Source organism: Osmia bicornis, unplaced genomic scaffold, assembly GCF_907164935.1.
Source record: "Osmia bicornis bicornis unplaced genomic scaffold, iOsmBic2.1, whole genome shotgun sequence".
Classification (NCBI taxonomy): domain Eukaryota; kingdom Metazoa; phylum Arthropoda; class Insecta; order Hymenoptera; family Megachilidae; genus Osmia; species Osmia bicornis.
This window is the reverse complement of record NW_025791458.1, coordinates 5,106,493-5,122,166: the sequence shown is the minus strand read 5'-3', so window position 1 is coordinate 5,122,166 and position 15,674 is coordinate 5,106,493. Positions and strand designations below refer to the sequence as shown.

Below are 15,674 nucleotides of genomic sequence, written 5' to 3'. Positions count from 1 at the left end.
TTAAAGCATTAATAGACACCTTGATAAACGGATACACGTTACACTCGGTATATGGCTGTAGTCTCGATATACTGGGTGCGATATTCTCATCCATCACGCATCTCCTTATCCACCTGGGTCGCAGTCCATCACGGGACACAACAGCGGCAGCAACCACAACAGCAACACCAACAAAACATAGTGAGCCCAGTGAGCCTGATCTAGAAGACGCTGGTCCCTCGTCAACAGCGATCAATCTACAGAAATTGAAAATATATTGTTCGGAGTGAGTGTGCGACTTTAAAGCGACTAGAATTACATTTTCTTCTCATATGGGAAATAAATTTTGGACATAGTGCCCAAAATTTATTTCTCCCGGGGAGGGAGGTGTTACATACTAATAACCCCCCCGGTACAAACCTTTTTTCCTCGCTCACCCATATATTAATCGTTATATTATACTTATATTTCTCTATTATTAACCACGCTTTACACGTATATACACGTATACTTACCTTTGATATAACATTATATATATATACACATGCACTCACTGATATTGGGTAGCTCTGCCACATTATACTCACCTTTGTAAAGGGAACCACTGTAGATAGCGAACCCTGAGAAGAGCACCTAGAATTTTCTTATGTATAATCAACATCCGCTCCCATGCTCCTCAAGTAACGTCTGCCACTAATAAACTCGTGTGATAGCTGATGAGTTAGCACCAGAAGATGACCAGCTCTGAGAACGCTGACGGCCGATAAGCCCATCAGGTACTTACCTCAGCATCCCTTCTAATACAAATAGAGGGCCCAGGGCCCACTCTCAGTAGTCTTACCAGAGCCGTTCGTCTCGTGCACATCAAGCCTAAAAAGTGATCTACAGTAGTTCTCTACGAGTCTCGCCATCTTATAACCATATGTCCCTTTGACAATTCGGCGGACCCACACGAAACGTAACAAGTAATAAATAAATAAGTAAATAATAAATAAATATGAGAACATGAGAACATGTGAACGAAACATAGGAGGCATTGTAAGCGAGTAAGCAAACAAGCACATGTGAACTCGGCATAAGCAAGGCAAAGGCGTATAAACAAAACCTCCAAAACCTCAAACGTCAAACATACAACCAAGCAACCAAGCAGCAGGAAATGAAATGAATAGTAAATAGTAAAGAGTATTTAATATTTAGCACCAACACACAATATAATCACGTAGTTCAAAATAAATTCAAGATGAACTAGAAATTGAAATGAAAATGAATCTGAACCAAGGATGTAAAGAATGTAAGTAAAGTAAAAGACGGTAGACAACAGACAGCAAATATCAGTCATAAGAGAAAAAGTAAACATAGAACGCTGATAATTATTGTCAGAAGTAAAGGGCAAAGTATAAAATATAACCAGAAACAGCGGATTCTGTTGCAAAGTAGGCACACGCATCACCACAAATGAAGAAACAGGATCACCATAAAGAAAGAAAGGGTACGCCAAATATGTAGCATAATGAATAAATGTATGTAATGAATAAATGTATGTAATGAATAAATGCATGTGTGACAGGGAACTCCTCATAATCATCTATTAAAACTATCAAGGTGACTGAAAGAAGAATTACAGATAATAAGAACTGAACTGAGAGCTTATATGATGTGCTCGAGCCAGCGAAGCTGAGAATCCCTCCTGCGAGGCCAAGATAGCCAAGATAACCAAGGTAATGTAAATTCAAGTCTACTAAGATTATGATTATAATTATTTAAACTACTAGACTGTGCCACGTGTAACCAAGCAACCCTGCAATGAACAGATGTACTTAGAGGACGAGCAACATAAAATTGAGCAGACCAATCAGTGGCGCTAACGCCAAACTTCGTATACAATACATAATATATTCCTATTACATCGATTAATGAGAAAGGTATCACATCTTCAAAGAAGGGGAAGATCGGCTGGAAATAAAAGCAGAAAGAAGAAATAGATGGTGAGCATAATGTAACGCTAATAATTGAAATTATTGTTTGAAATTGTTGAAACTGCTTAAATTTGCTTGCAGGAACATTCCACAGAACCACGACCTCACACTCGATTAATAAGCAAAGATGGTGGAGAAACAAAATGATCAGATGGAGGCAATGAACAATAAATAGGGGACTTATAGCAGTCGGCAGGCCAAGAGACAATAAAATAAAGCAACGACAGGTGTGACACAAATTAAAATAATCAAGTAAGAGTAGACAGTAATTACAAGAATAGAAATGTAAAGAGAAGAATGAAGGAAGAACAAGAAGAAAACAAGAAAGAAAAGAAAGATCAGTCTCGAATGACAATGAAATCAAGATAAAGTATAAATGAAATAAAATCATTGAAGTGTATAAATACTGAAATCATTAACAGGAACCGTATACTCTCACGACCACTATCATTCCTTAAAGGAACAGAAGAACAAACAGAGCATTGTAGCAGCCCAGAAGAAAATTAGTCAGAAAACGACTCAAATCAGATCAAATCAATGTATAACTTTAATCGATCAAATCAAATGAATGAATGAATAGTAAATAAATAAATGAATGAATGAATACTGAATGCGAGTGAAACAGTTAAAGATATTAAAAGGAGAAAATAGAGAAAATGTAGAAAATGTGAAGCGCGTAACAGCATGACCCACATAATGTAATATAATGTAGAAGTGAATAAATGAATACAACAAGTGAGTTATATTCCAACCAATATAGCCGTAAAGATTATTGTCTCAGCCACTGTAACTTTATAAACTATAAATTATATATTATAAATTACAAATTATAGATCAAATTCATAAATCATAGATCGCAAGTTGTAACTGATTATATCCATGCAAATGCAAATAGGAGATAAAATTGACAACCGGATGGTGTATAAAGGTAAGTAAATAAAATGACAAATAATCAAATCAAGCATAAGCTGCGTGGTTCAGTCAACACCATACTACTACATAATATAAGAATACAAGAAAAAATAAATAAATAAATAAATAAATACAGTATTTAAAATAATATTTTAAATGGTGAGATTACAACAGAAGCCACGCGCCATCAAGCATTTGAATAGACAAAATCACCTATCCTTACAGGAAAATTAACCGTACCTAAATCCAAGTGAATAATGAATGATAAGCGAATGAATGAATGAGTGAGCAATAGAGCCATAGAGAAGTTAAGGCAATTTAAGGCAAATAAAGAGAGTAAAGAAAGTGAAGAAAGTGTACAGCGTAGTATAAAGGCCAACGTAACCGACATAATATAATGTGACACAAAATAAAATAGAATAAGGTACATTGAAGTGCATTCCGCCAACAAGTGTAACCATACAATTATTCATCCATCTCATATTAACGCAACCATCCAAGACTAGATCAAATAAATTTACAAAACCCATTGCGTTGAATATGCAATGAGGCAGATTATATTATACTAAGCAGAAATCATATTAAAAGGTATGGTAGATAAAACAATACACTCAGCACTCAACAAGGCAGCCAAGTGTTTCAAATATAGCTATCAATGATCTTTATTCATTAAGTGTAGAACAGATAATACAATACAAAATATTACACAATACTCACTGAATTTATTGCAGATAATATGTAAAGTATAAATATGGGTATGGGAATATGTATAAATACAATAGTAATAATAATAATATAGTATAAGTGTAAATGTAAATAAATATGTAAATGAATAAATGAATAAATGTGATATAACAAGAAACGGAGCACAATAGCACACACTGCCATTCATCGCAATGGGTACACGCACCAATCACAAACAGACATGCACCGATATTCAATATTCAACATTTAATAGTTTAATCAACATTCAGTAATTTAATGATTTAATCAATAATTCAATATACGGTCCTACTCCATGTCTCAACCGAGTATATGGCACATGGAGATGGAGAAAACCAGTGCCGCCGATGATCATGTCAACCAAAGATAAGAAACCGAGTGAAACTTAAGCCATAAACCCTACGCCATGTAGATGCGTAACCTTCGAGAAATTTCGTAAGATTTTACAATTCGTCCCGTTATGTCCGTTGTCTATTAAATTAGCTATCAAATTAACTAATTGATTATTACACGGAATGTACACGCGCCCGTGATCAAATACATCAATAAAATACTTCCAATAAATTACAATGACCGAAACCAAGATAGAAATAGAAATAGAATGTAACGGAAGGTAACGATAGCGGAGAACATCCCAGTATCTCGGTAAATAAAGTACACAACACTATCCGTTGATAATAATTACAAATTATCCCTGGTTGGTAACCATCCGCGGCATGAGCAGACAAATATTACCGGCCACAAGCATTCTACCTACCATATAATACTCGGCCGTTCACTCCGTAACGGTTATCGACAGACAAGTTATCTGCCGCGCAGTGGTTACCCACCACGCGCCGGTTACCCGTTAGACAGTTGCCGACTATAGAACTGTCCATCGTGCAGCCGCACAATCCTAGGAAACCATACTTACCATCAGACTTACCATCAAAGATAAGTCTGATATACAACGCTATTCGCGAAAGGTAAAGGTAATTATACTGAAAGTAAAAGGTAACAAATAAAACTTCAAGACGGGCCAAAGTCAAGAATAAATTTATTAATAAGTAAGTCAAAGCTACGATTATCATTTATTATGTAAATCATTTATATTTGTAAATAAAATGAACTAAAATATATAGATATAAATATGAATATGAATATAAATATAAACATAAATATGAATACAAACTATAAAGAAAGTGAACCTACCATAAAGCTAGATTAATACAGTATTGATCCGTAATAAGCAACAGTTTTCTGGCTCGAAATAAGCAAATCTCTATCCCCACCTTTTCGTTTAATGTCGCCCGCAAAGTGAGAGGTCCAAGAAATGAGTGAGAGGTCCGTAAAAGAGAGAAGCCGATGTTTTGGGTAATAAATTGTCACGCTCGACTGAGCAGTGACATCGGCTAGTAGAAGAAGGATAGAATATATATAATGCTTTCTCAGTCTAGCATATTTGCCTTGAAATAAGCGACATAGTGCGAGAATGAGAGGGCATGCTATATTCTAGCCTTATTCAAAAAATAACATCCTTGCTCAGCCGATCACTTTATGATTTGCCGCTACCTCGGATCTCTCACTCGTTTCTCGTGTTCTCTATCGTCCCGTTTCGAGAACAAAGTCGATCCAAATAGCCTGCCTGCTCCGTAATAAGCAACAGGCCAGACCCGAGCGAGTTGCTTATTACGAGGCAATCCTGTAACAATTATGGAAGAAATCAACCCGTATAAAACCCGCAGATTGCGCGGAGTGCAGGACACACTGCGCTAGCACATTATCGCGGTGCAGAAAACAAATTGTGCAAAAGTACCGAAAATAAAGAAAAACAACCGCCAAGGAAAGAGAGGCCGAATAAATAAATAAACTAGAATAAAACAAATAACATAAGACACTTAACCAAATAAACCAAAATGAAAATGAAAATGAAAATCAAAATCAGAATCAAAATCAAAATAAAATAAAAATCAAACAACGCATGTAATCAAACAAATCTCATACAACCAATCAAGCACACAATTAAATAGTATTAACTGATACTAATTTACGGAATAAAATAAAATAAAATAAAATAAAATAGATCAAATCAAACAAGATCAGATCAATTAACAGGGAAGGAATAGGATGTGAGCCCAGCATAATGCATGACATAATGAATAATAATAAATAAATAAATAAATAATATAACAACGCGGTCAAGAAAATCGCATAATTTAAACATTATACTGCCGTACCGTTTAGAAAGAATTGAATTCGCCTCAAACTCTTCCCTGCACATCCCTGCATGATAAGTCCTCGGAACCTCGAAATGCTTGACAAGGATGTACAAGGTCGAGGAGGAATGAAAATTAACAAATAAATGTGTAAGATAAATGAAATATATAAGACAATACTTATAATCGATCAAACCAAAATTGTAAGTACATGAATTATGCAAGCCCACCAAGAAGGTTGAATCATCCAAATAATTAAATTTAAAATAAAATACAGATAAAATACGAATACAAAGCAATAAGAAAAATAATGAAATAAAATAAACGTAAAGTAGAATAGGCCATAGAACGGCCATAACCCTAAAGTGTCAGAGCCACCAAGTGTCAAACCAGTGTGCAAGGACTTGTTAAAAGAAGCAAGTTAGCAGTTAAGAGAGCTGAATTGCAACTGAAAATGAAAAAGGGAAGAAAAGAAGGGAAACAGGGTAAGATAATAACATACTATAAAATAGCAGGAATAAGCCCATCCTGATGACACGAATATTAATTCACAGGAACAGCACACCGTCACATCATCAGAAAGAACCTTACAATTACCAGAGAGAGACGTCGTGCATGAGTTGAATTAAAGAATATTAAAGAAGAATGAGAATAATATGAAAATGTCCAAGGAATATCAAGGACGTACAGGCAACAAATCAAGAAGGCGATAATGAAATAAAATAAAATAGCGATAAACAGTGATGGCGTGACACAGATAAAGTATAAAATATAAACCGAATGGAGGAAACCATAAATAAATACATTTAACATATTAATACCATCCACGACACTCCGTACCATCATGAAGATCAAAATAAGCTAAATCATATCAATTACTTTAATTCAATTCAATTCAGAATGAAGAACAAATGAGAGAATGGAAGAATGAGCGACAGAACAGTAAAGTAGTTAATTAAAGATATTAAAGAAGAATGAGGTAAATAATAAGACATAAATTATAAATTGAAGGCCGTAATCCAGCAACATAATGTAAAATAATGCAATGTAATGTAATGTAGTGTAATATAATGTGAAGAAAATGAATATAATGTAAAGAAAGAGACATAATGTAAAGAATATGAAATGTAATGTAATAAAATAGAATACAAAATACAGAAATTGAACTGAACGTATACCATAACCGTAAAGATTATCATCCCAATTACCCTATTTCTTAATCAAAGCAGACTATAAGTCAGATTGTAAATGATAAATAATAAATGATCATGTCACTGCAAATGCAAGAAGAACCGATTATTAAATGACATATCAAGATAAATAACTAAAGCGACAAAACAAATCAACAAATCAACATTAACTGCGTAGTTCAAATAGGAACTAGAAAGTAGAATGTAGAAACTGATCACCATATGAGGTATCAAGATAGAATAAATAAAACAACAAAATCAAATCAAATATAAAGAGCGTAGCTAAATTAAACACCACATCATTGTACAATCGAACAAGTAAGTCTGATATTAAACAATCAAACCACTATCAATCAATTGTGAATAAATTATGAATAGACATTTGCACAGACAAAACCATTCATCATCACAGAAAGAACACATCAAATCCACTGGCCTTGATCAATCAAAATAAAAATGGATAAATAAATAAATAAACAATAAATAATGAATGAATATTGAAGGGAGCCAACAGTTGAAAGGATTGTGAAATTATAAATTATAAATTAAGAAATCAAGAAAACAAAGAAAATGTAAAGTGTAAACTGTAAAGTGTAATGTGTAAGCAAAATAACCAGCACAATATACTGTGATATAAAACAAATAAAAGAATAAGATACAGTGAAGATACAGTAAGATACAGTGAAGATACAGTAAGATACAGTAAAACCTGGATAAATGCAACGAAAGAATGCTTGGATAAGTGCAACATCGCTATCCCCTCCACTTGGGGGGATCCCCCTAGGTGAACCGAGCCGCTCGACGAGGAAACCGTGTAATATGATCCGACCGTAATATCGGTGTGACTAATACTAATTTAACGATAAAACTTTTTTATTTTTAACTTTTTCTTAATAAAACTTTTACTAACGCATTTGTGAGATTTTTCTGATTAAAATGACACCAAACACGATATAGTTTGAATTATATTTATAAACAATAGTAATAGAATAAACAATATAGAATTGACACCACGACTGAATACAAAAGATGTGTACGGACACAGAATCGGCATGTCGGCTGAATAGAAAACATGTGTACGGACACAGAGTCGGCATGTCGGCTGAATAGAAAACATGTGTACGGACACAGAGTCGGCATGTCGGCTGAATCGAAAACATGTGTACAGACGCAGAATCGACACCTCGCTTGGATAAATGCAACATTAAATGCCCAGAATCGACACCTCGCTTAGATAAATGCAACATTAAATGCCCAGAATCGACACCTCGCTTGGATAAATGCAACATTAAATGCCCAGAATCGCCACCGTGCTTGGATAAATGAAACCTTTGAAACCAGAGCCAACACCGCGACTGGTTTTGATTTCGATCTCTGTTGCTTTTCGCCAACCTTTAACATCTATTTTAGCAAGTAATTATAATTGAAACTATATCGTGTTTGGTACCATTATAATCAGAAAAATTTCACCAATGCGTTAGTAAAAGTTTCAATAAAAAAAAGTCAAAAACAAAAAAGTTTTATACTTCAATTAGTATTAGTCACACCGATACGTTTCGGCTCTTTCCTTTGATCATCGGACCTCTCTCTTTCCGCCACTGTCTGTCTCTTTCTACGCTTGGCTGGTCGTCGCGTGTAACCCGAGATTCGACACCTCGCTTGGATAAATGCAACCACTGGGTCCCAATGTTGGTTGCATTTATCCAGGTTTTACTGTACAGTGAAGTGAATTTCAAAATAATATAACCATAGATAATATAAACCATAGAATAGACACCTTCAAAGATGTCGGGTGACAGAATTTACAGAGATATAACCTTAACCCTAACCCCTAATGTGTCAAAACAAGGATTGTCAACAGGAAGCAAGAACAATGTAAGAAGACTCGTTAAGAATAGGAACAAGAACAAGATTACCAATTAAAAAGCCTGATAGTCAACTCAGAAAAGGAAACAGGCAAGGTAAGATAATAATTGTAACAACGCACCATAAAATAAACAGGAATAGCACAACTTAATAACATGCATATCAATTCCCACAGAAAAGCACACTGTCAACCTGTTATGACAGAACTATACAATACCAATACCAGAGAGAGACATCATGAATTAAGTGAATTAAAGAATATCAAAGAAGAATCAGAATATCCAAGGATATATAACAGGCGACAATGAAATAAAATAAAATAGTGATAAACAGTGATAACGTGGCACAAATAAATTAAAATATAAAATATAAGTATATTAAATATAGAATAACCGCATAAAAGTAAACCATAAATATGTTAATATAATCTACAAAACTTTGTACCACCATGAACATACAATTAAACTAAATCATAACAATAACTTCAATTCAATTTAATTCAGAATGAATGAACCATGACGGAATAAAGAATGAACAACTGATCAGTGAAGTCATTGATTCAAGAAATTAAAAGAATGAAGTAAATAAGAAAGTGTAAAGTATAAAGTGAAAGCCGTGGCCAGCATAATGTGAATAATGTAAAGTAACGCAGTGTAATATAATGCATTGTAACGTAATATAACATAAAACAAATGAACTATAATGAAATAGAATACAAAATACAAAAGTGGGCTCACTAAAATATAACCATAAAGATTATTAACTAAATACTCCATTCCTTTACACAAGTAAATTATAAGTTAAATTGTGAATGGTAGATGGTGAATGATAAATGGTCATGTCAATGCAAATGCAAATAGAACCGATTATTGCATGACGTCTCAAAGTAAAGTGAGTAAACAGCAAATAAATTAAATAAATCAAATCAAATGTAAACTGCGTAGTTCAATTAACACTATACTACTGTATAGTGTAAAAATAAATAAATAACTCAACAAGTAGAGTATTTTGAACTAACATTTAAATGGTGAATTAAACAGAAACCATACACTATCAAAGCATTTGGATAGACAAAACCATTCATCATCACAGAAAAATAACAAAATTAAGATAAATCAAATCAAATCACTAACTTCAGCTGATCAGAGTGAATGAATGAATGAATAACGAATAATGAAAGAGTGAATGAATGAATGAATGGATCAAAGAAGGAAGAGAGAAACAATAGAATACCAGCAAGTACAAGTTAAAGTTGAATAGACCATTGAAAAGTAAAATTCAGGGATGAGATAACGAATGACAAATGACAATTATTTACAGAAACACAACCCCAATGTGTCAAAGCAGTGTCAAGACCAGCATGCAAGGACTCGTTAAAGGGACAAATATCAAATAAGAGAGCTGAATTGCAACTGAAAAGGAAAAAAGAAGAAGAAAAGAAAGGAAACAAGGTAAGGTAGTTGCAACATACCATAAAACAACAGAAATAACCCATACTGGTGGCATGAATATTAAATTTAAATTTACAGAAACAGCCCATCGTCATGAAAGAGCAACATTATGACCAGAGAGAGACGTCGTGGATAAATTGAATTAAAGAATATCAAAAGAGCATCAAAATGTCCAATGAATATCAAGAATGCACAGGCAAATCAAGAACCAAATCAAGAAGCGATAACGAAATAAAATAAATAGCGATAACAGTGATAATGTGGCACAAATAAATTAAATATATAAATATAAGTATATTAAAATATAGAATATAGAATAAAGAATAACGAATAACCGTATGGAAACAAATCATAAATATATTAATACAATCTACAGAACTTTTGTACCATCATGAGTTAAAATAAACTAAATCATAACAATTGCTTTAATTCAATTCAATTCAGAATGAATGAACAGTGACAGAATGAAAGAATGAACAACTGAATGAAGTGATCAATTAAAGATACCAAAGAATGAGTTAAATAAGGTAAATAGTCATAAGTCATAAGTATAAAGTGAAGGTAGTAACCAACATAATGTAAATAGGGTAAATAATGTAATGTCACGTAATATAATGTAAAACAAAATGAATTATACTAAAATAAAATACAAAATACAAAATACAAGAAGTGAACTCAATAAAATATACAACCGAACAGATTATTAGCCACGATACTCCATTTCCTTACCAGAATAGCCGATAAGTTAAATTATAAATTATAAATGGCAAATGATAAACGATGAATGATTATATCAATGCAAATGCAAATAGGACTTACTATTGAATGTTGTATCAAAATAAAATAACTGAAGCAACAATAATCAAATCAAATATAAAGTACGCAGTTCAATAAACACTGCACCAGTATATAGACTGAATAAATAATTAAATAAATGAGTAAATAAATAAGGATACTTAAATAACAAGGTTATAATAAAACCACGCACAATCAAAGCATTTGAATTGACAGAACCACCCATCATCACAGAGAGAGCAAAACTAAAGTAAAAATAAAAGTAAAATAAATCATATTCATTAACTTTAATTGATCAGAATGAATGAGTGAATGAATAATGAATGAATGAATGTATGGAACCATTAAGAAAGTTAAAGATTAAGGAAAATAAAGAAGGTAAGGCATGATTGAAAACAAGAAGCAGGAATGTATCAGAACGAATGAACAATGATAGAATGGAAGAATGAACGACTGAACAGTGAAGTAATCAATTAAAGATATCAAAGAAGAATGAGGTAAATTATAGGGTAAATAATAAGGCATAAAGTATAAAGTGAAGACCGTAACCAATATAATGTAAATAATGTAATGAATGTAAAGTAATGTAATGTAATATAATGTAAAACAAATGAAATATACTAAATAGAATACAAAATACAAGAAATGAATTCAATAAAATATAACCATAAAATTTATTAACTACAACACCCTATTTCCTCAGCAAGGTAGATTATAAGTTAAGTTATAAATTATAAATGATAAATGGTGAATGATAAATGCTTATGTCAATGCAAATGCGAATAGAACTAATTATTGAATGACGTTTCAAAATAGAGTAATTAAGGCGACAATTAAACCAGATTAGTTATAAACTACGCAGTTCAATAAACACTATACCAATGTATAGACTAGAATACATAAATATATAAGTAAATAAATAATAAGGATACTTAAATTGTAAGATTATAACAAACGCACAATCAATCAACGCATTTGAATGGACAAAACCACCCATCATCATAGAGAGAGCAAAACTAAGATAGAATAAAATAAAATAAATAAAATAAATCATATTCACTAACTTTAATTGACCAAAATGACTGAGTAAAGAATGAATGTAACGATTACAGAAATTGAAGATTGAAGATTGAAGATTAAGGAAATAAGGAAAGAAGGCGTGAATGAAGCAAGAAAGCATTAATGCATTAATGTAATACAATTATAAGTAAAGGGAAGGAAAGTAAGTAAATGAACACCCACCACCCAACGAATATTACACAACAAACTACACCAAGAGCACAAAAGCAATCAATCACTCCTCGCACAGCACCATTAAAACAATCATTAAAACAATCATACTGAAACTGTAACAAAACTAAAAACAAAACTGAAACTATAAGAAAACAGTTAATAATACAACCCGGATTGTGCAATTCATTTATTTAAGCATATTACACTGCTGCATCGTCACAAATATAAAATGAAATGAAAATTGATGATCTTTATTATAAGAATAGATTACACAAGTAGACACTGTTCTCTCGTTGAACGCTTTTATCAGTATCGCAAAAAACAAAAAGGTAACGGTTTTATTACACATCCGTATATCTAGTAATTTTGGGGAACAAAAGAAGAAGGTCGGGGGTAATACGCAGCACCCTGTATCACTTGGTAATAGAACCCAAAAGAAAAAAACTAGATAGAAAGCGTTACCAACTATTCTCAACAAAAATAAAAGAAAATGACAATGAAATATGACAGAAAATGAAATGATAATGAAAATGAACTTGAACTAATCTAATCAACGAAACAGCAATGCAAGTGTTACGACCAGCCGCCTAAAACGTACATTAATCGAATTCTTCCCACGTTCGGACAAACATCATGTTACGGCCACCCGCCTAAGCGATCGATATTCGAACAATCGAAGTCCTCACGACCGGACACCTAAACATCATATTACGACCACCTACTTAAGTATTCGATAAGACGCGTTCTCACGGACATCCCACCTAGTCAATCATCGGCCCCTTCTCCATCACTAGCGACATTATAAAAGACCTTACCGGACATAAGCGGGGTGAGTCGAAATCATATTATAAAAATAAAGTGCCAAACCTTTAAAAGTGCTGTTCATTTAAAAACCTGTGAACTTTCCACGTGACATTTTGGCGATCCTGCCAGGATCCATTCAACATCACGAAGAGAAACTTCAAAAGGGGGCTTTCTACGGAACTCCGGACGAAGGGACTACGAGTGCCACTCTGTCGTGATACGTAAGGATCCAACGAACCTAAGGTAAAAGCTGGCGTTTGAACATTACCGATTAAAACCACCCAGCATTTCCTCTCAAGACTCATCCTCCTTATCCTCTGAGTCCTCAATATCTTCAATAATGACTGCCTCCGGACCTGCTGCACAAGAGAACATGCTACGGCAACTCTTGGACAGGATGCAACGGATGGAAGAAGGAATCAATCAACAATTGACAACTCTAGGAGAAGAAAACCAAAACCGTGCAAAAGAAATCCAAAATATTGCAGAGCAGCTGAAACTGGTCACCCTCACTGAAGACGCGTCTACTATTTCGAGGATCACCAGACGAAGCGGCGGAGATCAAGATAATCAACAAGAAGATGAAATGCATACGGCCCGTCAACCACCCCAAAATTCAACAATCAGGCCAAACGAACTGATGAAAGCAGTTGACGCCATTCGAACCATCGAGACCTTACGAGGACGAGATGATGTAGGAGTTGAAGATTTTATCAAATCAGTCAGGTATGCCAGGAGTAATTGTTCTGAGAAAACATTATTACTAAAATTAATTCTGATCGAAAAAATTACGGAAAACGCAAAAAGAAGCATTCGATACACGTCAATTGAAACGTATGAAGAACTTTATGAAGTACTCCGTCAGAACGTTTCAGTACCTAATACTGTTAGTAGTTGCCGTAATAAGTTACAACAAATACGGCAAGGAGCAACGGAAACAGTACAGTCTTATAACCTACGATTTAGACAACAACTCAATGAATTAATTTACGCCGTTCAAAATAAACACCAAAATCCAATTTCAAGAAGGATAGCTATAGAAGAAAAAGAAACAGAAGCTACTCGAACATATGTGCTCAATCTCCGCAGGGACATAGGCATGCTCGTAATACCAAGTAAACCGAAATTATTAATAGAGGCACAAACAATGGCAGCCGACATGGAACTGTGGACTCGCGACGCGAATCGTGCCATGGAGCGTCGACAAGTGCCATCCAGAATTCCTCCACCTAAACAACAAGGGCAACGCCCAAATACACCGAGTGATCGGCAAACCATTCGATACCTTTGAAGTGTACAAAGTGCGGAAGATTAGGACACACCAGTGACAAGTGCTACGCGCGAAATTTTCAAGTGGCCAACCAGGGAAAAATTCCACCACCAAGAGTGAACAACCTCAATTTTCAAGAGAACAAAGTGACAGAAACAACATCCGAATCAACTGCACCACCGGAAAATTACTACAAATTTGCTGCAGAGTTCCAGGAATGTCGAGAATCGGAAGACTACTCGTGGACACGGGAGCAGGAATCAACATCCTCAAGCGATCAGTAGCTGAAAGAATAGAGCCGACAGAAAGCAAAACATTCTTTATGGGTAATGACAAACATACTACTCACGAGACGACTATAATTCAGATACAACAAATACCTCATACCTTTCACATAGTCCCTGATTCATTTCCTTTAATAGAAGACGGCATAATGGGCCTACCATTCTTAGAAAAATATAAATACGAAATCAATAACGAATCATTAAAAATTAACGACAAAATTATACCGTTTCAGAAAACTACTCCTCACACACTGTCTCCGGGAAAAACAACAAAACGAACACAATATCTAGACGGAAAACCTGTTCAAATATGCTACATCAACACTGGTAAGCAAGACCATCAGATTACAAACGAAATAGAACCAGATGATAAAATCGATCAAATTAACAAATTTGCAAAAATTATTAGAACTAAACATATTGATCCAAGTTTACGAGACCCTTTAGAGAAAATCCTTATTAACTATCTTGACGTTTTTAATTTAGAAACTGACTTACTTTCTTGTACATCCCTTACGGAACACGCTATTACGTTAAAATCCGAAAAACCTATTAATATAAAAAGTTATAGACCACCTGAATGCCATAAGCAAGAAATCGAACGACAAATTAATGATATGCTAGTTAAAAAAATCATTGAACCATCAGACTCTCCTTATAACGCGCCGGTTTGGGTAGTTCCGAAGAAATTGGATGCTTCAGGTAAACGTAAATGGAGGATAGTAATCGACTTCCGTAAACTCAATGAATTGACAGACCAAGACGCGTACCCATTACCTAATATAGATGAAATTCTGGACCACCTAGGCAAAGCAAAATTTTTTAGCGCGTTAGATCTTTCTTCAGGATTCCATCAGATCTCTATGAACAACAATTCTAAAACGTATACAGCTTTTTCTACACCACAAGGACATTTCCATTACAATAGAATGCCATTCGGTCTCAAAAATGCTCCAGCAACGTTCCAAAGAATGATGGACACGGCGCTTCGCGGTT

At 34.1% G+C, this 15,674-nt stretch overlaps 1 protein-coding gene and 2 long non-coding RNA genes across 3 annotated transcripts; all 3 read left to right on the top strand.

Moving 5' to 3' along the window:
* The first annotated feature begins 1,099 nt into the window (after positions 1-1,099).
* On the top strand, positions 1,100-2,484 carry LOC123989186. Its single transcript, XR_006830475.1, has 4 exons — positions 1,100-1,468; positions 1,582-1,697; positions 1,791-1,964; positions 2,037-2,484. It is a non-coding gene; the product is annotated as an uncharacterized LOC123989186 (long non-coding RNA).
* A 6,222-nt stretch (positions 2,485-8,706) lies between these two features.
* On the top strand, positions 8,707-9,055 carry LOC123989182. The gene is made up of 2 exons (XR_006830473.1): positions 8,707-8,936; positions 9,017-9,055. It is a non-coding gene; the product is annotated as an uncharacterized LOC123989182 (long non-coding RNA).
* A 4,240-nt stretch (positions 9,056-13,295) lies between these two features.
* On the top strand, positions 13,296-14,415 carry LOC123989234. The gene has a single exon (XM_046289940.1). It carries the CDS (start codon positions 13,465-13,467, stop codon positions 14,413-14,415), a length of 951 nt encoding a protein of 316 aa, XP_046145896.1. The 5' UTR covers positions 13,296-13,464.
* Positions 14,416-15,674: the final 1,259 nt, after the last annotated feature.

Coding starts and splice junctions, on each gene's coding strand:
- LOC123989234 (XM_046289940.1), top strand. CDS start 13,465: ATGACTGCCTCCGGACCTGCTGCACAAGAGAACATGCTACGGCAACTC.